Raw genomic sequence first — 21,849 nt, 5'->3', positions numbered from 1 at the left:
TGCCTGCCAACCTATGCATTACATATCTGAAATTTTTGGGTTTTCAGATGACCACCCAAACATTTGTGGGGGCAACATTTAGGTGCCAATCGCTTGCTTGTTAGTTGGGTGTTTGCTTAGTTGTTACAATTAATTATTATTTGTACGAAAGTAGTTGAATTATAATAAATTATTATATTGACATAGTATATATGAGATGAAACTTATTGTAATGCTTGTTTGTTGAGATAAATTGTTCTAATAATTTGTAGAACATTCCTGCTGCTGCCTTATCCACCTGTGTGAGTTAAATCATTTAGGGTCTATTTGCATTATAGTGGAAATTGACACTTTAGTGGATCTTGGTTCAACATGAATGTTTGATTATCTGTAAGTAATCAAAGTATAGTTTGTTGAAGTCAAATTAAATAACTAATATCTCCTTTCCACTTATATATGACTTTGGAGAGTCTCCTTACATCAAATAAAAGGCATTGGAGACTTTATTTCAGGGTTTCAATCCACTTTCACTGATAGTCCACTTTGGACTTCTGGCGAGATGTGCCTTTAGTGGAAGTTAATGTCATATTGCATGTAAAATTCATTTTAAATGACAAATTTTGGCACTTGAGTTACAACAAAGACATGTGGTGTTTGGGGCCATCTTGATAATAAGGGTTGTTTGAGAAGAAATATTGGATAGTAAGCATAGAAAGATGTTAGATATGATGATCAGCAGCTACTCACTATTGACAAGAACATTGTGTCTTTAATGATGTAGAAGAATTGGACTGTTTGGTTGAGTCCTGTAAGTTAAACAATAATCATTTGAAGTCACTCTGGGAGATGCTGTGGAAAGAATAGTTGGCCGATAAGTGATCCAGGTGAATCAGAGGTGAATAAAGTTTTTTGAGGTGGTTCTTGCAAGGTAATTTATCTTCTGATGAAAGTCATGGGTAAACAGTTAAAATTGGAATATCTTATAAGAAAGTATGTCAAGAGATTAGTTGCAAAATGTGATTAAACAACTGAAGTTACTCTGGAGTAGTCTATATGGATCAATGGAGAGAGCAGTCGAACATAAAGTGACCTAAACACATGCTAGTTGCATGAATGTCTTTGAGGTGATTCTTTCTTGGCAATTTAAAAAAGTATGTTAGGCCAATTGCAACAATAGATGTTCAAAATAATGGAAGTTCGTGCATTAACCATTGCAAATCAGATGGGTAAAAATAGCGGAACATGAAAATTTTTAAATGAATATATTTAGGTATCTTAAGCATTGGATGGTGTAATTTTGCATGCAAAGTTTAAGACAAAGATTATAGTTTACATGGACTAAGTTTTTCTTAACAGCATTTCTGATATGCCACAAATGTACAATATTCATATAGGTCTGTGGAGTTTATAGATTGAGATGAGAATATATAATAGAGAATGTGTTTTATCCTAACTTATATGGTGTAGATGTTGATGAATTACAGAAATTTTTAAGAAATAGCTATAGGTTTTTAGTCCTGGCTAGGTGAAGTTTCTTTCAAAAATTGTTTGCTGTGTGTTTCTCTCTGTTTGTGACCTGAACAATTTTAAGCATTGGATGGTGTAATTTTGCATGCAAAGTTTAAGACAAAGATTATAGTTTAGATGGACTAGATTTTTCTTAACAGCATTTCTGATATGCCACAAATGTACAATATTCATATAGGTCTGTGGAGTTTATAGATTGAGATGAGAATAAATAATAGAGAATGTGTTTTATCCTAACTTATATGGTGTAGATGTTGATGAATTACAGAAATTTTTAAGAAATAGCTATAGGTTTTTAGTCCTGGCTAGGTGAAGATTCTTTCAAAAATTGTTTGCTGTGTGTTTCTCTCTGTTTGTGACCTGAACAATTTTAGCCTTTCTTTCTGACACACATAATACTTGCAACTTGAACTCGACTCCTTTCCAGCTCATTTAAGTGATTTTTTTTCTGTTATGTCCAAAACTAAAATGTGTTGTTCAACCATTTGCTGATGCAGTGGTGCCAACTTCCGGCATATCAAAACATGATCATTTCTTGTCATTTTTGTACTCCACTCACCAATTTGGACATTCCATCTTTGAACACTCTCTTCAAGTGCTGTTTTTTTAACTATGTATTTTTTATATTCTTTGCAACTACTTAGGAAGACTTTCTAGCATAGCTTAGATGGTACATGGGCATACCATATGGTGAAGCAACTATTTTGCCATCTTGTGTCCCACATTGTGTTTTCTAGGAAAAATGTCAGGGACTTTAATGGGAGATTGTTGTACCCGCAAACACTTTACATTCTGACAAGGATTATGGTATGAGATGATATACATGTCACTGTCCATCTATAAAAGTAACCAACTTCTTGGGACATACACCTTGGTTTCAGAGAAAAGACCGCATGATATTGATCTTGGGTCATGACAAGGTCTTAATGTAACTGTGGGTAATATAACATTTATTATTTCATGGTATGAATTTTTAACGTTAGTACTGTGACGCCAATAGATAGCAGAAGCTGCAGAATTATTACTTTGTTAATCATTATTATAGATGGTTATGAATAATCAGCAACATATATGTATGAATCTCCAAAATTTCAATATCCTATACAAAAAGTTTGATTGACCATAAGTTTTAGCTACTTTTCAATTGATTATGAAAGTGACTATTACTTTGCTAATCATATTTATGGATGGTTATGAATAATCAGCAACATATATGTATGAATCTCCAAAATTTCAATATCCTATACAAAAAGTTTGACCGACCATAAGTTTTAGCTACTTTTCAATTGATTATGAAAGTGGCTTTGGTACAAAGTTACACTTGTTGAGTCTCAAAGTTTTTGAGGTTTGATGTGCACACATGTTTCTTTTTATGTGCTCTCCTGGGCTATTAGCTTTATTTTACAGTTTATTTGTGTTGCTATTGTTGGAGATAAGCTATCATTGTTGAACATAAGCTTAGGATATTATTGCTGCAGAAATTATCTGGTGGTGGTAAAGTTAGCAGAAGAGCTTCAGGAGCTTCTGCTGGCATCTCAAGTCCTTCCAAACGAAGTTCTGAGAAGCGTAAAATTGCAGCTTCAACTGTATGTATTTTATTATTTATCAGTTGTTTTTCAGTTTGAATTAGTTTGAGGTGCTGCAGGATCTTGGATATGAATCGGAAACTTATTTTATCTCCATGAAGATGCTTCTATATTTCATACTTGTTCAATTTGAAGACTGTTTCCATGTGCATTTGGAACTTGATATATGTTTCTTCAAATTCGGCAAAGAATCTAAGTATCTTTTTGATTAGCTGCTTTTTGTTAGACCAGTTCTAGAAAGAAATCATCATATCTTTTTTATTTTCTGAATTTTCCTTTTCTGGTTTGAGTGAATTTGCTATCAGTGTTCATTTTCTCTTTGCCTTTTTCATTTTTTTGTTTTCAGTTCACTTACCTTGTTTTCTATTGAACATTTTGTCTTTTCATTGTGAAAAATATTGAGCATACTTGTTGTATTCCTTCATTTTTTAAGTGGCCTAGACTTCAAATCTCTGCTTGCTATTGAGAAGCAGCATTTTTATAGAGAAATTGGACTTTTGAGAAATATGGGAAGTTACTCAACCACTCTTATGTTGTCTGTCAAAGGAAATTACGTAGTAAAGCTTGTTTTTCTACAGTTATGCAATTAAAGAAGCAGTAGTGTAAAAGGAATTGACTAAATTTTTAACATGTTTTACCATTTCGGGTGCTTGATAGATGTAGCACAATGAGTTCCTATACCTTCTTTTATGAGAGCTTCATGCAAAAGACTTGCCATTGGTGTGGGATAGAGACCACTACTCTTAACCGGTGTTGCTGAAGTTAGGGGGGTCTAAATTTTTTCTCCCACCAGTTTATTGTTTGAAAAATAGTTGCCTAAAGTATCTTTGATAAGACTTATGTAATGCATGAAACAAGAGTTAAAGATGTGCTTTCATCTTCCGCCATGCACCTATCCTCACAAATTACAACAAAATTCAGAATGAAGTGCCAGAATTCATTTCGTGTTCCCCAATACTCTCATTGAATAAAATAAGTTTTGAGTATAATTATGTCACTTTTGTAAGCATTTTGCCTTTTATGCCTCATTAAATTTTTTGACTGAAAATCATAGATAATTTCTTACAATTTTGGTACTGTATACATTACGCTCTCATCAAAGTTATTAAAACATATGTACACGGTAACCCCTTGAAAGCCTTAGGTGGAAGGCCTGACACATAAATGATGTTGCCTATGACTATGAAGTAATTCTTCCTTATAGAATTAATAGTTATAGTGGAATCAGATAGTTAATAATCGAAACAGAATTCCAACTTAAGGCTATTTTTAACTTTGGATTTCTTTCTACTGTGTGATTTTCAGGATCTTAAATATGCTATGTATCAAAAAAAAAAAATTACGCTATATATCATACAGTTGCCCGGGAGAGTGTATTATCACATGCATTAGTACCAGTATATATTTGCTATATGAAGGTTGTTGTGAGTTGTGATGTGATATTTTAGTCCTTGTTTTATTGTGTCTTTCATTCTGATTTGACTTCATATTCATGTACCTTGTCTTCTGTTGGATCATCACCTTTATTTCTCAAGAATCATCCAAGTTGCTTCTGCATGTGGATCACTATCTTTAAGTAGCATCTTGAGGCATCTTCATGGACTTTACACCAGCCTTTCTTCATATTCTAAATATTCAATAATGATGCTCATGTCTTTTACCCTGTCTGCAGTATGTGATAAAGGATAGCACCAAAAAGGGGAGTGCCAAAGACAAACCAACATACATTTTAATGTCAAGGAGAGATCAGCATCTTGCTGTGGATAAATCTGTATCTGTACCTTCTGCAGTGGGAAAAGAAGCGTCAGAAGATGAATTTGGTATGTTATTTTCAATTCTCACTTCACTACGTGAACATCCCATCCTATAGGAATTTTGGTTGCCTTCTCTAGTTTCTGGTGAATATGCTGACATGCTCGATCAGTAGTTTGGGCTTGATTTATGATGCTTCAGCTAAGGCTAGTTATGCTGTCTCGGGCTGCTATTATAGGAAAATGATTACTAGCGCTGCAACTGTGCAACACAAACATAGTTCCGTCATAGCCCATCGACAGGGTCCTTCATTGTCATCTTTTCTAACCGCGGTTTCTTTCTATTGTTTTTATCAGTGATTTAAAAAGCACTAGGTGCCAAAAAGCGTCATGGTCCAAAAACGCCCGAGGCGCTAAGCACTCGCCCGTGCGAAACGAGACGCTAAAATATAAAAATATATAATATAATTAATAAATATAATTATTTAAATAAAAAATATACTATTAAATTAAGAAAATCGGGTGCAAAATCACAATGTCACATTAATAAAAAGTCTCAAAAATCAAAACAATAAAATTTTACATCAAATCTATTGAGTTACTATGTACACTTGCCATTTATTATGAAAACTAACAATGATTTTAAATAAATACAAATTAATAGTATTAAAATCAAAATAATATATTATTAATCTAATAAATAAAAATACTATTATTAGTATACAGCTAGCAGTAGACTGTTAATATACTATTAACAATATAGTGAGAAGAGTGTGAGAAGACCGAGGCTGCTGAGGCAACGACAGCGGTAGCAAGCGACAGCCGTAGCTAGAGTGGGAGAGGCGAGCGACGGCGGCAGTGGGAGCAGCGAGCGATAGCGGGAGTGGGAGCGGGAGCGGGAGCTACGAGAGGTGAACGACAGCGGGAGTGGCAACAGCAGCGGCGAGCGACAACGGTAGCGGTGAGTAGCGACAGTAGCAGCGAGCAGCGACAGTAGAGAGCAGCGACAGCGGAGAAGAAATCTCGACGACAAAATCGCGAGTGTTAGGGTTGGGGAAGTCGGGGAAATCGTGTGAGAGAGCCTGATATCGGCAAATGCAGATCTAAGACTTCTTTTTTAACCAGTATGAAAAGTGCATGATCTACTGCAGTGATTTAAAAAACGTTAGGTGCCAAAAGGCGCTAAGGTCCAAAAACGCTCGAGGCGCTCGCCCGAGCGAAACGAGGCGCTAAAATATAAAAATATATAATATAATTAATAAATATAATTATCTTAAAACCTAACAATAATTTCAAATAAATAAAAATTTATCAGTATTAAAATCAAAATAATATATTATTAATCTAATAAATACAAATATTATTATTAGTATACTGTTAACAGTTAACAGTATACAGAAGGAGAAGAAGAAAGAGGAGTAAGGGGGTGCTGACTGAGAAAAGAGGAAGCGGCAGCGGGAGCGGGAGTGTGAGGAGGCACCGGTAGCGGGAGCAGGAGTGTAAGGAGGCAGCGGGAGCGGCGACAGCGGCAGCAGCAGCGACAGCGACAGCGGCGTGCAGCGGGAGCGACGACAGTGGCAGCGACAGCGACGAGGAGCGGGAGCGGGAGCAGCAGCTGCAACGAGCAGGGTTAGGGTTGGGCAGCGATAGCTGATATCGGGTTTAGTTGGTTCGATTGAACCAACTAACCTCCGGAGACCGAACCAGACCTAAAATCCTGGTTCGGTTGCTTGGTTTAACTTAGGCGCTCGCCCGAAGCGCCCAGCGCCTGGGCTCGGGCAATCGCCCAGGCGGCGCCTCTTTGAGGCGCGTCACCTAGAAGTGAAGCGAAGCGCTCGGGCCTCCCCCGAGCGCTTAGGCGAGCGCTCGAGCGCCTTTTTAAATCACTGATCTATTGGCACATTAAAGCTACACTTTCTCTTTGTCTTTTGGTTTTTCTCCTTTTTATTATATTTCAGCCAATTTTTCTTCAGCGAAAATATAATTTTGTTCATGAGACATTGGTAAGAAATAATGTTCTTCCTACATTTGACCTAAAATTAAGGTAGGTTTTCAACATAATGTTCTTCACCGAGTTATTATGTATATAGTTGACAGGGAGATGATTTAGGTTCTGATGAGCATATGGGTATGAATGGGGATTCAATGTTGACAAGCTATATTATTTGGATAAAGAGAAATGGTTTCAACTGTTGGTGTTTTCAAATAATCTGACAAGGAAACCTCCAAATGAGGTCATTTGTGTATTATACATAGATGTGTTTGTTTGTTGATTACTTGCTCAACTTAATAAGAGCAAGTGAGGTTACTGTAGGAGAGCTAAGAATTTCAGATGTGGTTGTGATACATGCATCAAATTTTGATTTATGCAAGAACTCTGCAACTTACTTTATTTCATATGTATAATAACCAAGTAAACTCTCAAATAAATTAAAGATCATACAGTATGTTCATTCACGAACAATGACAAGATTTGAGAATGCTTTGGACTGTATTGAGGGTTTTGTTAAATGGTTTACAAAAAGAAGTTAGCAGTTCTTCTGAGAATTGACTGATAAATATGGCTTCTTGACTTACATGTATGTGCAATTGTGCTGGTCTTATGCATGCACATTAATGCTTGGTTACTACACATTTGTCCCTCTCTGTTTTATTATCTGTATTCTGGTTGTTGATTTATTTTGCATTTGTTCTTTCTTTTGCTTCCACAATAATATTGGGCTTGTGGAGTTTTAATTTATGAGCATCCTTTACTTGATCTACCACCCCCAAACTATTTACCCTTATGAATTATTTGTTCTGAGTTTTTCCCTGATATGACAAAATAATATACACTGGGCTTTTTCTTAATGCTCAATATCTGGATTTGATGGAACTTTTGTAGCTTCTGGGGCTATTGAATCTGGAAAGAGCAGATTAGTACTTTTGAAAGGGAAGGAGAAAGAAGTCTCTAACGTGAGAAACTGATAAAGATGCAACTTTTTTTGTCCTTTGATCTTTATAATCATAGTAACCATTTTGAATATTCTTCATCAGGTGTCTAGAAGTTTGGTGCGACAGCCTTCAGTAAGAAATTCACCAACTCCAACATCTAGACAGAACCAGCCAAGTGGAAGAATAATTAGAGGCATACTTTCAAAGGAAGGGCATGTGGATCAGCCATATGCATCTGAATCCCATCCTGATCTGCAAACACAAATGGCAAAGGTGAAGGACAAGCGCCTTCCTCGGCCTCCCAATGCAAGCTCAAATATGAAAGACTACATTTCACATAGTTCGTCACTTGCATCTGTTTCTGACGGTGATGATAAAAAATATATAGATGATAAGGTTGCTATAAACAACAAACATGGTTCTGTATCAATCAGCGAAAAGTATGAAAAGCGAACCAGGAACAGAGATAGACCTGATCGCGGTGTATGGGCACCCCTTCGTCGTTCAGACAGATCTCAGTCTAATGATGGAGTTCGTCCATATTCTGAAGCTGCTCAGGCAACAAATTCTTTAGAAAGCATCCCCATTTTCCAACAGGCAACTGGTAAAGTCGGGGAGGTGGACATGGTTGTTCCGAATGCTTGTGTTGGACATGGCAGTAATTCACATACTACGTATGAAACATCATTAGGTCATGGAGAAAGAAAAGCTGATCTGCCTTCTGCAAATAGAAGTGAAGACATGAAGATTCATGGAGGTGGACGAGTTGATTTTTCTTCCATGGAGAATGGTGAAGCCCTGTTTTTGCACTTTGAACCAACTCAGTGTTCTTTTGCTTTTCTTTACCATATCACTGATCATTGTTTGGTGACATTTTAGGTTCCCATAGGCATGTTGGACGCCGTGGATTAGCACGTGGCTTAAAGGAAATGGATAGCTCTTTGAATCTTTCAGAAGGAAAGAGTTCCAAGAGAGCTTCCACTGTCTACAGTACCCATGAGGTGAATAATGATGAATTTATATTTCTAGACCACTATCCTTTCACAAGATTGTACTTATTTGTCCCAAATAATTTGCAGAGACAAGTGTGGGTTCAGAAGTCAGGCTCTGCCTCATGAATTTTCTAGTGATTGGTAAGATTTTTTTTTCAAAAATTTTTAATTTTCCATTTGTTAGTTACTATTTCAGCATAAGTTGAGGTTCCACTAAATTAAAATTTAACTAAAAATTAGATAAGATAGCTCTGCAACTGTCCTGGTCGTGAGGATAGAAATAATATACTGTCCATCATCACATAATCTACAGGCATCTTTTGTCAGATAGTTCATACATTAGCACCATATTCCTATGCTGCTATCTTGATGAACACAAGATTTTCAACCTGTTATCCAAATTTTCTTGAATTTTCAGAAACTTGTCTTTTTTTATAATGCTTAAACTTTGATAACTTACTTCTTCTTGGAGGAAATATGACAAGCCGTTTGTCATCTCCTTTGAATTCTGAAAAGGAAGATAACAATTTTTTATTTGATGATTCATGAATTGTTTAGGCTGTGAATATAACTAGGGGGCATTGAGTTATTTGAGTGTACAACTAGATGGTTGGCAGTGGATTTGTAAATTTCTTTCAAATAAATGGATGACTTTGTTATGCTATATGGAATTTCCTTCAGCAGTTACCTTGTAGTATACTTGATCTTGTAAGTCCATGCAAAATTGCATTCTTATTCACTTCTAAATCGACACATTTGAGTTTTTTTTTTGTTTAGTTGTTTTTACTTGCAAGGAATTTGATGTTATATTGACATCCAGGTAGAGCCTGTCCTATAAAAACCTTCAGTGGTGGGAACCTCATAATGCACTGGATATTTAGTGTACTGTTATATCCAAATCTTTTGAATGTAGCTATTAGTTTATAGTTTAATTTTTCCAAGTCATATGTTGTTAAATTGATTCACTTATACTAATTCTTGAAGTTCATATTTTTTGTTCTTTGGTAGGACAGTAATAATAGTCTCCCTATCTTTTTCCATATTATCTGTTTCCAGTACTGAATGCTTGGCTCCCTTGTATTATGTCCACCTTTCTCTTGATCAACTTACTAATATTCTAACTTCAGGATATATGCAGTACTGCAGATTTGTGAAACTGTGAGAACATTTTGGCTTTGGAGCTCAGTTTATCAATTATTGATAATGTAAAGTGCGCAAACAGTAATGCGTATTTGGGTAAATGCTGCTTCAAGGATGCTATTGCCAAATTGTTCACAATGAATTCCATTCATATCTCCACTAGAACCAAGAGCTGCATGACCTAAAGTAGCTAGGAGGTAAAATAAATTTTCTTATGGGTCTGTGAGTCACAAAGAAGAAGGGGTAGTTCTAGATGATGGTGGCTGTAGTTGTTGGCCTGGAGACGGAAGCTTTGTTGTGCTCCAATTACCATCAAAGAGTTTGTGTTGGCTAAGATCTCTTTGGCATGGAGACGTAATCGTACTTCCTTCTCAAGCATGTCATGCAGAAGAACGAGGAGGCTTTTTCGAGCAACTGCTCTTGGTAGAAAATGTAAAGAATAGTTGCGAAGGCGCATCAGTTCTTTCTGGCCATTGTTTATAGGTTTGAAAAATCTTATATGACAATGCTTCTGCAAGCTACTTGATTCGGTGAATTACTTATGTATTAGTAGGAAAAATCCCTATTACTGGCTACAGAGTGGAGGGTAGTGAAATTGAATGTGTGGATTGGGTACTCAGCAAAGTCTGTTTGGATGAAATTAATGTTCTTTTTTTCTTTTTTGTAGTACATGGATGAAACTAGATGTTGACTGATGCATAAAACTCAGATTTTTGTTCCTTGCTTTATGCTGTTCTGCTAAATGGACTATGTGGTTAATGCAGAAGTTTGAAGGTTATATGCTACAGAGTGGAGGATAATGTGGTTAATGTTCTTTTTTTTCTTTTTTGTCGTACATAGATGAAACTAGATGTTGACTGATGCATAAAACTTAGGTTTTCGTGTCTTGCTTTATGCTGTTCTGCTAAATGGACTATGTGGTTAATGCGGAAGTTTGAATGTTATATCCTAATCTGCTAAATATTCACAGAATTTATATTGTTAGGTATGTGCAGTGGGATATTTCTGAAGCTATTCTTTGACGATCAATCTCTTTGTTTTTGGATTTCAATGGCTTAAATGTAGTTGTCGAAGTGTCTGGCACAGATGATATATTAGTACGTAAAGGACTTTTGGGATCATTCTCTTGAAGGTTGGAAAAACTGGTGGGAATGGTCAAACATTTGTTTGACCACCAAATGTGTCAAGTGTAGCAACTTCTTTACAGTGATAATGTATAATTAATTCCTGTCAATGAGATGCATTAGTAGAACTACAGCAGGTTAGTGATGGGTTGCATGCTGTTTTGACTTTAAATCAGCTGCGTAGCTGAGATAAAAATCGCCAACAGATGGTGAGTAATCTTTGCGGACAAGCTGGTTAATGAATCTTTAGTTTATGATCATCTTCGGAATGATTTGTGGAGTGAATCTACTGAATTGTTTTTGCCACTTTGATCTCAGTCTGCATAATAATTTAAATATTCGAACTCAATGCTAAAATGTTTGAAGGACAAAATTTTTCCTTTCTTTTCTCTTGTCCTCTCTTCTTATTCTTCTAGTGTTTATTGCTACTGTGATGTTCTATTTCATTTCCTCTGGAAAAAAAAAGAAAATTATAGCAATTAGCCAGATTTAGCACTTAAAAAGCTGCAGGAGAAGAGGAGCATGATTCTAATCTGCTGAACAGAGAATGAAGAATACATGGCAGTCGGACTGGGAAACACCATTTAATATCTGTTCTTTGTTGATGGGGTGATTGATAGGAATGAGAAAGTGTTGTTGAAGGAAGGCCTCACACAAATAAGCGTATGAGCTTGTGGAAGACATGAATGGATCAATTGGGGATTCTCTGAGAAAAGCTAGGGAGAAGCCAAAGCATGGTGGTCATGAGAAGGCCAACTGATGATGCCTTCTCTTGGGCAAGGGAGAGGAGCTGGTTGAGCAATGTAGGTTGGATAATGCTGCCCTGGCATCAAGACCGAGAACTCGACCGAATCCAAAGGTGCCACCTGTAACAACATATAGATCAGAATTAATTTTATTTACAGGTGATAAAAAAAAAAAAAAAGGTTAGGCAGGGCTTACAGAATGAATCCATGTAAAACACAACATCTTAATAATGTACAACGTGGGAGTGAAAGGGTGCAGAAAGGAGGAGCTTCTTTGTAGGATTCATGTTTGCTGAAGGCTTGAAACTATAAATCAATAAATCACTGATATCATCATAAAAAAAGTTGGCATTCTTCTAGACGTGGGATTATTAAATCTTCATTTTCCGGTAGTTGCTCAGAGATTATCTTCTCTTTTCCAACTTGATCAAAACACTTCAAAAAAAATGTGAAAAAGACTCGGTTGATGTTTCTCCTAGATGCCGAATTAATTCCTCCATCATCATTTAATATTAAATTCATAGATTATCTCCAATTATCCAACATGATAAAAAAAAAAAAAGGCTTCAAAAATGTGAAATATCTCACAACTATATCCTCAAAATTCTTCTGGATGTGAAACTCAATCTAAATTTAAAATCAGTTGTTCATTGATCAGCTCCACCTATTTTCCAACCCCAGCAAAGCACCTCAGACATAGGAAAAATATCATTCTTCTTTTAGCTGTCATTATTCTTCTGGATGTGGGATTAAATATTCCATTTCATTTTTAACTGTTCATAGAGTATTTATTATTATCTCCTGTCAGAAAATATGAAAATTCTCAGTAGTTAGTCTAAGCTATTCCACCATTGCAAGACATTAGCAATCGACCGAACTTACATTTTGCGACTTCTTGATCTTCTCCGAATGCATCTGATCCAGTTCTCCATGAGCGTTGGATTGGGGTGGTGGACTAGAGGCTCTCGATCGAAGTAAATGTTCGAAGATTGCCATGATTAGGAACATGGACACCAAGATCGCCGTTGCAAGGAAGCCGAAGGAGAGTGCACTCATGGATGAGCCGAAGTCCTTCCATGCTGCATTCCTGTCGCTTGTTCCTGATGGAGTGGAGTTGTCATGCCAAATCTTTGTCCTGTCGCCGAAGCCATTCATGGTGCTGCTCTGCAACGACCGAGGCCTTCCTTCCTTCCTTCCTTCCTTCTCCAACGTGCTCCGGTTTCAGGATTGGCTCAGCGTGGCACGAGAGACCACCATGACTAGCCTTGTGCTAACTTTAAATTCTCTGTGACCACAACAAGTTTTACGTGTTCAAGGAAAAGGAAATGAGAACATCGTCTAAGAACACATAGAAACTAGAATCAGCATGACATGAGAAAAATAGGAAACTTATCAGCATGACAATAAATTCCTACGGTCGAAAACTTGAATGAAACAGCATTGGAGGACTCCTTTTGCTGACACAAGTTTGTTTTCTTTGTAAAAAGGAAAAAGGAATTTGATATATAACTTATGATGAACAAAATATATTTCGTTGGTATGATCACGCTATGCTATCGTCTGAAGAATGTTTTCTACCTGAATGATGTTGATAACTTGGATTGAAAATTTGTTTTAGGAGAGAAGTCAGTCAGGCAAAAACACCACAAGCTAAATTGTTCCGAGTTGGCTGCTATCTGGATCTAGATTTTCTGCTCCTCATTCTCAAATTACATCATGGAATCATCTGTTTAAGCTCGAGAGCAACATTTTAATGCAAGTTCATGCTGCTCAGAGCAGATGATAACATCAGAAATCAGCATAAAATAAATGAATGAGTAAATTCAATTTAGTTAGATCTCTCCTCAAATCAGAGGTATCAATTCCTTAAAAGTTAAAATACAAAAAAGAAATATGATTTGAAACTAATGGATAAGAAACAAAAAAGCAAGGAAATGGAAGAAAAATAGCTAACCTCGAAACGAAGGCCACAGATGATGATCCAACACTGGAGCTTCTTGAGAAGGCCTTTGTCATGTAATCTGATGCCAGTGTCAGCTTGGCTTTGCTGTAGCTTAACTATCAAGGAAAGAATAATTGATGTTTAAGCCCAGATTGCTCTGATCTCGTTGTACATCAACTTACAAACTGTGTTAATGAAGGCCCCAAAAGCATGCCAACACTTGGGAATCTCCCGAACGCTTTTCCTGTGCCTGCCCAACTTTATGCTCTCCATTTGCTTCTTGTGTTCCTGTGATGAGTTCACCAAGCTCTAACAGTAGTCAGAAGAAAGGGTGGATTGGTCATTGCCACAAGCACAAGTGCATTACAGTCAAATCTGATAAAGGTAAATGCACATAAAGCAAGTTTTGATCTTTATTTTTACAGATGAAAAGCTGCAAAGGAAGGTGACGAATAATCATATGTAAACCACATTTGAGTGATGGAACCACATGAACAGATGCCATCAAGGAACTATTAGGAGGATATCAGAGAGAGAATGAAAGAACACTGAAAGCCAAGAACATGCATGACAGGAAAAACCAAAGAAGAGGAAGGAAGGAAGAGTTGAAGTGATCCATAACCCTAGGCTTTTGTCAGAGACACACAGCTGATTTATGCAGCACATGCGGCGGCAAAGAAACACTGAAGAACTGCAAAGATCCAATTGGTACCGCAAACAAATGATGTGCACCCACCCTTTGCTTCAAAGAGAAAGAATATGATGCAGAAGGTGGTGCGCTCATCAAAAGAAGAGATGACTTCTTTTTCAATGTAATGACGATGTCCCGAATGAAATTAAAGCCTACAAAGATGTACAAGCTATCTTTGCCAACAGGTGGATTAAGAGTGACAAACTAATTGCATGATCTTTCTTGGTTTTATATGTTGAGATGTTGAATTTTCTGCTATCTCAGGATCTTACTTGAAAAGTACATGAACATCAATCAATATGAAGCAAAGCTTCATGCCTTAGTTAATCTAAAATAGCAAGTCATTAACTGTGAATAATTCTTGAAGGTGCTAGCTAGCTTGGCAGGTAATGATTGAATCTCGCATTTGTCGCTTATATGAACAATTCCCTCTCAGAATTCAGTGTTGTTTCTGCTGAAATCAAATAATTGAATCACATGATGAAGTATTATATTTTCTTAAGATTATTATTTGAAGAATATCATCTATCATTCACTTTTTTTATCATCATCAAAAAGACTGTCAACAGACACGAAGGTCCTTCCCACATGCATCAGGTATTAGTTTTCTCTTATACACTTGAGAAAAGGTGGGCAAAAAAACCTTGGAGAAGTGAATGGCAAAGGAAGCTACCAAAAAGAATTGGAACAAGATCAGAACATAGTAATTCTGGAGCAATTGATTATAGAGGGAACATAGAGAAGTAGTAATACAATCTAATAAAAGATCAAAGGTAATTTTAAGAGACTAGTCTAACTAATAACACATCTCATTTTCTAATTACTCATGTTACTACTGATGAACAAGTGTAAAACTCACAGAAGACTTCTGAACTGAATCCCATAAAAAGCAATTACAACAAGTGTTGCTGCTGCTGCAATTAGGAATGCAGACCCAAAAGCATGATGAAACAGTTTAATGGTGCATAAACGATGCTAAAAGATCTTCCTAACATCACCAAATGATTGTGGTGCCTACTCCAAATGAATCTGTTTGTTTGCAGATATCACGAGAACTGAAGTGTCTATGTTGGCCAATTGCTAGAGACCCACTGAATAAAGCTCACAAAAGATCTCCTCATATGTAGCCCTGCCCCATATGTGTTGCTCAAAAGAATATTAGCTTAACACAGTTGGTAGCCAAACAGATCTTAGCTTTTCTGCTCAAGAAAAAAGAGTATCTTAGCTTAGTTCAGCATTTTTTTTGTTTTTTCCCTCTTTGAAGTCTTTGGATTGTCTATAGACACCCCATCTGTTCATATAATATAATATAATATAATATTATATTATATATGTATATTTATATGTATATATATATATATATATACACATGTATATATATATATATATATATATATATATATATATATATACATGTGTATATATATATATATATATATATACATGTGTATATATATATATATATATATATATATATATATATATAGAGAGAGAGAGAGAGAGAGAGAGAGAGACAGAGAGAGAGAGAGAGAGAGAGAATATGGTTTACTTAATAATGGCTTCTGCAGCCAACTTTGCTAATAAATGATTGGCTCTTAACATTGCAAATGTTGAAGAATAGATTAAGTTGGAGTAATGTAAATTATCAACAACAATCTTCTGAAAGGATGTATAGAGTTGTTAGGAAATATAAGAACTTGTATTGCAGAAAATAGTGAAGAACACAATGTCTCTGTTGTTTTGTGTAACAAGAACTCTGCAAAGAGCACTAGTGTTCGTAAGTATGAGGTAGCATCATATCTATCACCACCCAACTCAGAACTAATCATTAAAAATTTAATGTCTGAACTGTTGGTAATACAGTCCTTATAAGTCAATCAAATATTTTGATATCGACTTAATAGGATAATTGAAAAGAAAATTTTCACTTCTCCTTTGCCAACCAAACACATTTCTTAATTTGATTGTGAATGACAATCTCTTCAACCAAACACATTTCTTATATCACAGAACATGTTTCTAGATCTAATTGAAGGTTTTGCAAATATTTCTTATGGCAACACCTAAAGCCTTATATCTTATACCACATCCAATATATTTTATACCTTAAATAGTAGTGTGATGATGATGCACCAAACTTACTTACCAACATATTTTTTAAGGTACTAGCAAGCTTCATTAGCAAATACTTTGTTAGATCATAAGTTTTTGGATCAAATCCCATTTTCTTCACATACCTTCTGCAAAAAAATAAAATAAAATATTTCTCATGACAAATTTGTAACTTCAAATATTTCTCATACCAAGTTGATCAGAGTTGTAAATATGTTTTTCACCACAAGTACGTACATCAGCATATATTTTCATTTCCCAAATCTTATATTAGCAATTTATTTTTCTAATACATTATTTATCATTTGTAATGAGGCATGTGCAGATGGTGGAGCCAATTCAACACCAAAAGAAAAGAAAATTAAGGGGGAAAACAAAAGCAAACAAGGTTGAGTATCACTTCACAGGACAAGGTTAGGAATTCCAAAGCATGATTAGCTCCCCTCCTAATGATGACATAAGCCTAAAGTGTGATGGGTGCTTTCACTAGCACACTTGAGTGTTCCAACATAAACTACTGTTGACCTCACAAACAATTTGAGGCCACAGATCGCAAAGCTTCACAAAAGCAAATAGCTATGATGCCAAAGTAGACTCTACATGGACACGCATAGAGAGAACTGGATGACTACATTAGCCATGCTTTCTTTAAAATCTGATGAAGATTACAACCACTATACACCTTTGAACAAAGTACATCTTTCTTGGTTTTCCTGGTTCTCCTCTGCAACTTGCATCCAGATCTTGGGAACATATAGAAGAAGCACCTGTGCATACTAAAGTCCTTCATTCCTTTACAGTTTTGTAGTAATTAGGTCAAGAGATCCGGAAAGAGCTTGCAGTAGTTGGTCTGCTTCTTGTCACGTGCAGTAGAAGAGGAAGAGGGAGACTGGTTCTCGGGAACATGGTGAGGGAACTCAGACAACATCTGGACCACCTCCCTCATCGTCGGCCTCTCCACGCTGTTCTCCTGGACACACAGCATGGCCACGAAGAAGACATGCATCAGCTCGTCAACGGGCACGGTGCTCAGCCTTGGGTCGACAATGGCGGCGGCGTTGTCTCTGCTGCAGCTGGTGACACTCTTGGCCCACTGAACTATGTCAACTCCGTCGCCGAAGCCTCCCACCGGGCGTCGACCCGTGATGAGTTCAAGTAGAACCACTCCGAAGCTGTACACGTCGCTCTTCTCGTCCACTTTGAGTGTGTATGCGTATTCTGCGTGCACAATGCAAGCAAAAAAGCCAAACTTATTTAGATCAGAAGAAAGAATCCCTTCTAATACTAATCAGATACCAGGAGAATCGTATTCCTTCCTCACATGCTGATTCATTGGAAGCATTCTAAGAAGAAAGCAATTTAGATGGGCCGAATCATCCGAATAATGAAAACTATTAGAGGTGATTATTTGGAAATTAGATGCATGAGCTCCATCGAGAAAATTTTGTGCAGATCTGAAGGGTAAGATAGAGACGGAGAGAATATATGTTAGTAGAGCGTTTGGTAGTTCCCAGGAAAATCCTTCACGAGGATCAAAAGATCTCATGCTTAAGCACCTATGCATGGGAGAGGAAACATGCTATCTATCCTCACTAAATCACCTCAAGATTCTTCTCTTCTTCATGTGATGGTCTCTCGTATCCAAACGAGGAATCAAGTCATGAGTGCTGAAGACGGGAGATGACAGCGAGCAAAAGCCAGATTGATGAGCGCACCTGGAGCGATGTATCCGTAGGAGCCGGCGATGGCAGACATGGTCTCAGAGGCGCCGCCGTGCTGCAAGAACTTGGCCAGCCCGAAGTCCGCCACGTGTGCCTCAAACCCCGCGCCCAGCAAGATGTTGTTGGACTTAACATCTCGGTGTACGATCATGGGACTGCAATCGTGGTGGAGGTAGCACAGCCCCCTCGCTGCCTCCACCGCGATCCTGTACCGGCGGTCCCAGCCCAGGAATCCGCCCCCCTTGCCGTGCAACACCTCCCCCAGGCTGCCGTTCCCCATGTACTCGTACACCAGAACGTTGGTCTCCTGGTTGGTGCAGAAGGCCAGCAGGCGCACGATGTTCCGGTGGCGGATGCTTCCCAGCGTCCTGACCTCGGCCCTGAACCCGTGGTCGTGGCCTCCGGCCCGCAGCTGCTTTACCGCGATGGCGTCCCCGGCGCGGGTCCGCCCCATGTACACCACCCCACCGCCGCCGCGCCCGACCACGTTGCCGTCCTTCATGCACTCCAACACGTCGGACACGCCGAAATCCACCTTCTGGAACGCGGTGAGCCGCCATTCGGCGCTGCCGCGGTGAGACCGGGCTCGCACCGCCGCGGCGGCCGCGAACACCAGCGAGCACAGCAGCAGCCCCAGCGCGAAGACCAACTTGAAGTCCCCCGCGCCGCGCTGCGCTTGGACCGGGCTCACCGTGATCTCGCACGGGTTGTTCACGGCCGGCCCACAGAGCCCGGCATTGCCCACGAACGCGGAGGCGTTCAAGTAGCCCAGCTGCCCGGCCTCCAGCAGCTCGCCGGAGAGGTCGTTGAAGGAGAAATCAGCCGCGGTAAGGCTCCTCATCGCCGCGATCGACCTCGGTATCGAGTCGATCAAGTGATTCCGCGACAGGTTCAGGTAATTCAGGATCGAAACCCCTGCAATCTCCGCTGGAATTGAGCCCGACAGGTTGTTCTGGCTGAGGTCAAGGTAGGTTAGCTGGGTGCAACTGCCGATCTCCGGCGGGATCGAGCCGGACAGGCCATTGCTGCTCAGGTCGAGTTTGACCATGCGCCGTAGCTGGCCGATGGCACCGGGGATCGGACCGGCCAGCTGATTGCTCCCAAGTAGCAACGTTTGGATCGAAGACAGGTCTGAGATGGAGGATGGTATTGGACCAGTGAGCAAGTTGTTCGATAGGTTGAGCTGCGCCAATTGGGTTGGATTGTGGCCCCTGTTAGGATCATTCTCCGGTATTAGACCAGAGAGGTAGTTGCTCTGCAACTCTAACAAGTTAAGGTTGGGAAGGTAAAGAAGGCCTGATGGGATGCTGTCATTGAGATAGTTCTGGCCAAGTCTCAGTCTCGTGAGGCTCAAACACTCACCTAAGCTATCAGGGATTGGCCCGAACAAGAAGTTGTTCAAGAGGATGAGGACTTTGAGCTCGTTTAGTGGACACAGGTGGGCAGGGACTACACCGGTGAGCTTGTTCGACGAAAGGTCGAGCACCCGGACCCGGCCGCTGGAGCCGAGCTTCTCCGGTATGGCTCCCGTGAAGTTGTTCATGAAGAGCTGGAGGGTTTCCAGGTCCGGTAGCCCGGCGACGAACTCCGGTATCGAGCCGTGCAGCCGGTTCATGAACAGGTTGAGCAGGCTGAGCTCGGCGAGGGCCGCGAGCTCGTGGGGGACCTCTCCCGTGAGTGCATTGTTGGAGAGGTCGAGCAGGGCCAGCCGGGTTAGGTTCCCGAGCGTCGTTGGGATAGGCCCCGACAACCGGTTGGAGTGGAGGAACAGCGTGTCGAGATTGGTCAGATTGCCTATCTCCGGCGGTATTTCTCCGTCGAGGCCGCAGCTAGGGAGGTCGAGGTGGACCAGATTGGTTAACTTGCCGAGCTCGGTCGGAATGCCGCCGTCGAACACGTTGTAGTAGCCCAAGTAAAGCTGTTTGAGGCTCGTCAGGTTCCCCAGCTCGCCGGGAATCCTGCCACGGAGATCGTTGCCGTTCAAAGATAGGTACTCCAATCTGGTCAGGCTTCCATAGCTTGCCGGAATCCTCCCGCTGATGTAGTTGCCCCCAAGGTCCACGTACTTGATTCTCTTCGAGCCATCCAGGCCGGATGGCAAGCATGCCGTGAAGTTGTTGTCGTAGGCGTCGAGCACCTCCAAGTTCGGCAGGCTGGCGTAGTCCCAGTCGAGCCCGCCGTCGAACAGGTTGGACGAGATGTTCAAGTATCGAAGGCTCGGTAAATCGGACACTGTGATTGCACCTTGCAGCTGGTTTCCGGCGAGCGAGAGGTTGACGAGGGAGTCGAGGCCGGAGATCTCGAGCGAAGCAGAGCCAGAAACGTTCAAGTTGGAGAGATCCACGGCGACGACGCGGCCGTGCTCGCACCGGACTCCGAACCAGGAGCAAGCTGAGCTCAGGTCTGTAGTGTTCCAGCTGCCTAGTTCTGGGGTGGAAGAATGGAAGCCTTTTCTTATGGAAGCCAATACCAAAGCATCACTCTGAAGTGAAGCACAAGTAGTAGGACTTACAACAGTGAACAAGGTGAGAAGGAGAAGAGAAGGGACCATTTTGATGAGGTATTGGTGAGCTACCTAGTTGGACATGGTTTTGTAGGAATAAGACATGGAGGAAATGAGAGAGAATAATGGAGGTTTACACAGACTGTACATAGGAGAATATAAGGCTACTAAGTACATGGAATGGAAATGGAGACTGAGAATGGCATCTTCTAGAGAAGAGAATTCACACCAAAGATTTCTTGTCTTTGTTGTTCGCTGTGCTCTGATCTTTGATTTGTGTGCAGAATTGAGAGAGAGGCTGGAAATTGTGCTCAGATATGGTTAGAAATAGGATGATTGTTTCTCAAAAAACCATTTTATAATGCTACAAAACCTAGTGAAATTAAATATTATATACTAGATTATATCCTATGTTATTTGAGAGAAAGCCTAAACTCCTGTAACTAGAAAACAAAATTAAAATAAAAACTGTATGTGCAATAAGAAATTGCTTGGAAGAAACAGCAGTTGATTCTTTGGACACCATGTACCGAAACTGGCATCTGATTGCTGCTGGGGTCCCACATCAGAGCCTGCACACTGCCATTAGAATGCCCCAGATGACCATGAGGACGAGTTTTACTCATCATTTAGACATTCTGTTTGATCCGTAGATAATGGGAAACAAAAATTCATGTGCAGAAGATGCATGGAGTTTACTGTCGTAGCATTTTGCAGTTGATGAGCTGCAATCAGTAAAGCAAGCTGTGATTATAGCAGAATCATTATGTCAAGGTTAGTGAGTTCAGACAGGTCGTATTAGCAGACAGTGGAATGATTGTGGACTATAATGACGGCCGTAATAAAGCATGTAAAGCTGTGGGCATGCTGTGTGGAAAGTGATCATTGAAGGAATACATGGTCCTCCAGAGAGGCCTACAAAAGCGGATAGCAGAGAGAGAGATGTGGGGTTGAATCCCCTACACGTTCAAAGGAAAATAAAGATGCACATCTATGGCCCCTCTCACATGGGAAAGAGTGCTCTTGTATCATATGGAATGTAACAGATACCTCTCTCTCTCTCTCGCCCCTCTTCTTTGCTAAAGTTGCCTTCTTTGCTTC

The 21,849-nt window shown here is 39.5% G+C and overlaps 3 protein-coding genes across 4 annotated transcripts in view; 1 reads left to right on the top strand and 2 right to left on the bottom strand.

Annotated features, from left to right (window-relative positions):
- The window catches only part of LOC135586742 (regulator of nonsense transcripts UPF3-like), a 13,574-nt gene extending 2,937 nt beyond the window's left edge, over positions 1 to 10,637 (top strand). The window contains exons 6-12 of one of the 2 annotated variants that reach the window (XM_065109126.1): positions 2,985 to 3,092; positions 4,765 to 4,912; positions 7,728 to 7,798; positions 7,880 to 8,567; positions 8,657 to 8,778; positions 8,857 to 8,910; positions 9,897 to 10,637. In XM_065109126.1, the coding sequence (XP_064965198.1) occupies positions 2,985 to 3,092; positions 4,765 to 4,912; positions 7,728 to 7,798; positions 7,880 to 8,567; positions 8,657 to 8,778; positions 8,857 to 8,895 (1,176 nt within the window). In that variant the 3' untranslated portion in view covers positions 8,896 to 8,910; positions 9,897 to 10,637. The remainder of the gene's footprint in view (positions 1 to 2,984; positions 3,093 to 4,764; positions 4,913 to 7,727; positions 7,799 to 7,879; positions 8,568 to 8,656; positions 8,779 to 8,856; positions 8,911 to 9,896) is intronic. The other variant, XM_065109125.1, reaches the window with a different exon arrangement.
- A 964-nt stretch (positions 10,638 to 11,601) lies between these two features.
- Positions 11,602 to 14,451, bottom strand: LOC135583947 (uncharacterized). The gene is made up of 3 exons (XM_065109127.1): positions 13,734 to 14,451; positions 12,662 to 13,064; positions 11,602 to 11,899 (listed from the first exon to the last, which is right to left on the bottom strand). The coding sequence occupies exons 2-3, from the start codon at positions 12,932 to 12,934 to the stop codon at positions 11,750 to 11,752; spliced, it is 423 nt and encodes a 140-aa protein (XP_064965199.1). The 5' UTR covers positions 12,935 to 13,064; positions 13,734 to 14,451; the 3' UTR covers positions 11,602 to 11,749.
- Positions 14,452 to 17,137: 2,686 nt separating this feature from the next.
- On the bottom strand, positions 17,138 to 20,983 carry LOC103985206 (leucine-rich repeat receptor-like serine/threonine-protein kinase BAM1). The gene is made up of 2 exons (XM_009402838.3): positions 18,240 to 20,983; positions 17,138 to 17,742 (listed from the first exon to the last, which is right to left on the bottom strand). The coding sequence occupies exons 1-2, from the start codon at positions 20,794 to 20,796 to the stop codon at positions 17,336 to 17,338; spliced, it is 2,964 nt and encodes a 987-aa protein (XP_009401113.2). The 5' UTR covers positions 20,797 to 20,983; the 3' UTR covers positions 17,138 to 17,335.
- Positions 20,984 to 21,849: the final 866 nt, after the last annotated feature.

Source organism: Musa acuminata, chromosome BXJ2-5 (genome assembly GCF_036884655.1).
Source record: "Musa acuminata AAA Group cultivar baxijiao chromosome BXJ2-5, Cavendish_Baxijiao_AAA, whole genome shotgun sequence".
Lineage (NCBI taxonomy): Eukaryota > Viridiplantae > Streptophyta > Magnoliopsida > Zingiberales > Musaceae > Musa > Musa acuminata.
The sequence above is the reverse complement of the archived record's forward strand: the minus strand, read 5'-3'. Positions and strand labels throughout refer to the sequence as shown.

Bases quoted from the DNA above. Each gene is read 5' to 3' on its own strand.
- LOC103985206 (XM_009402838.3), bottom strand. From the start codon at position 20,796: ATGGTCCCTTCTCTTCTCCTTCTCACCTTGTTCACTGTTGTAAGTCCT. The intron at 17,743-18,239 runs GTGCGCTCATCA...TTGTGCACGCAG, and splicing joins CTACGGATACATCGCTCCAG to AATACGCATACACACTCAAA.
- LOC135583947 (XM_065109127.1), bottom strand. From the start codon at position 12,934: ATGAATGGCTTCGGCGACAGGACAAAGATTTGGCATGACAACTCCACT. The intron at 11,900-12,661 runs GTAAGTTCGGTC...ATGTTGTTACAG, and splicing joins AGATCAAGAAGTCGCAAAAT to GTGGCACCTTTGGATTCGGT.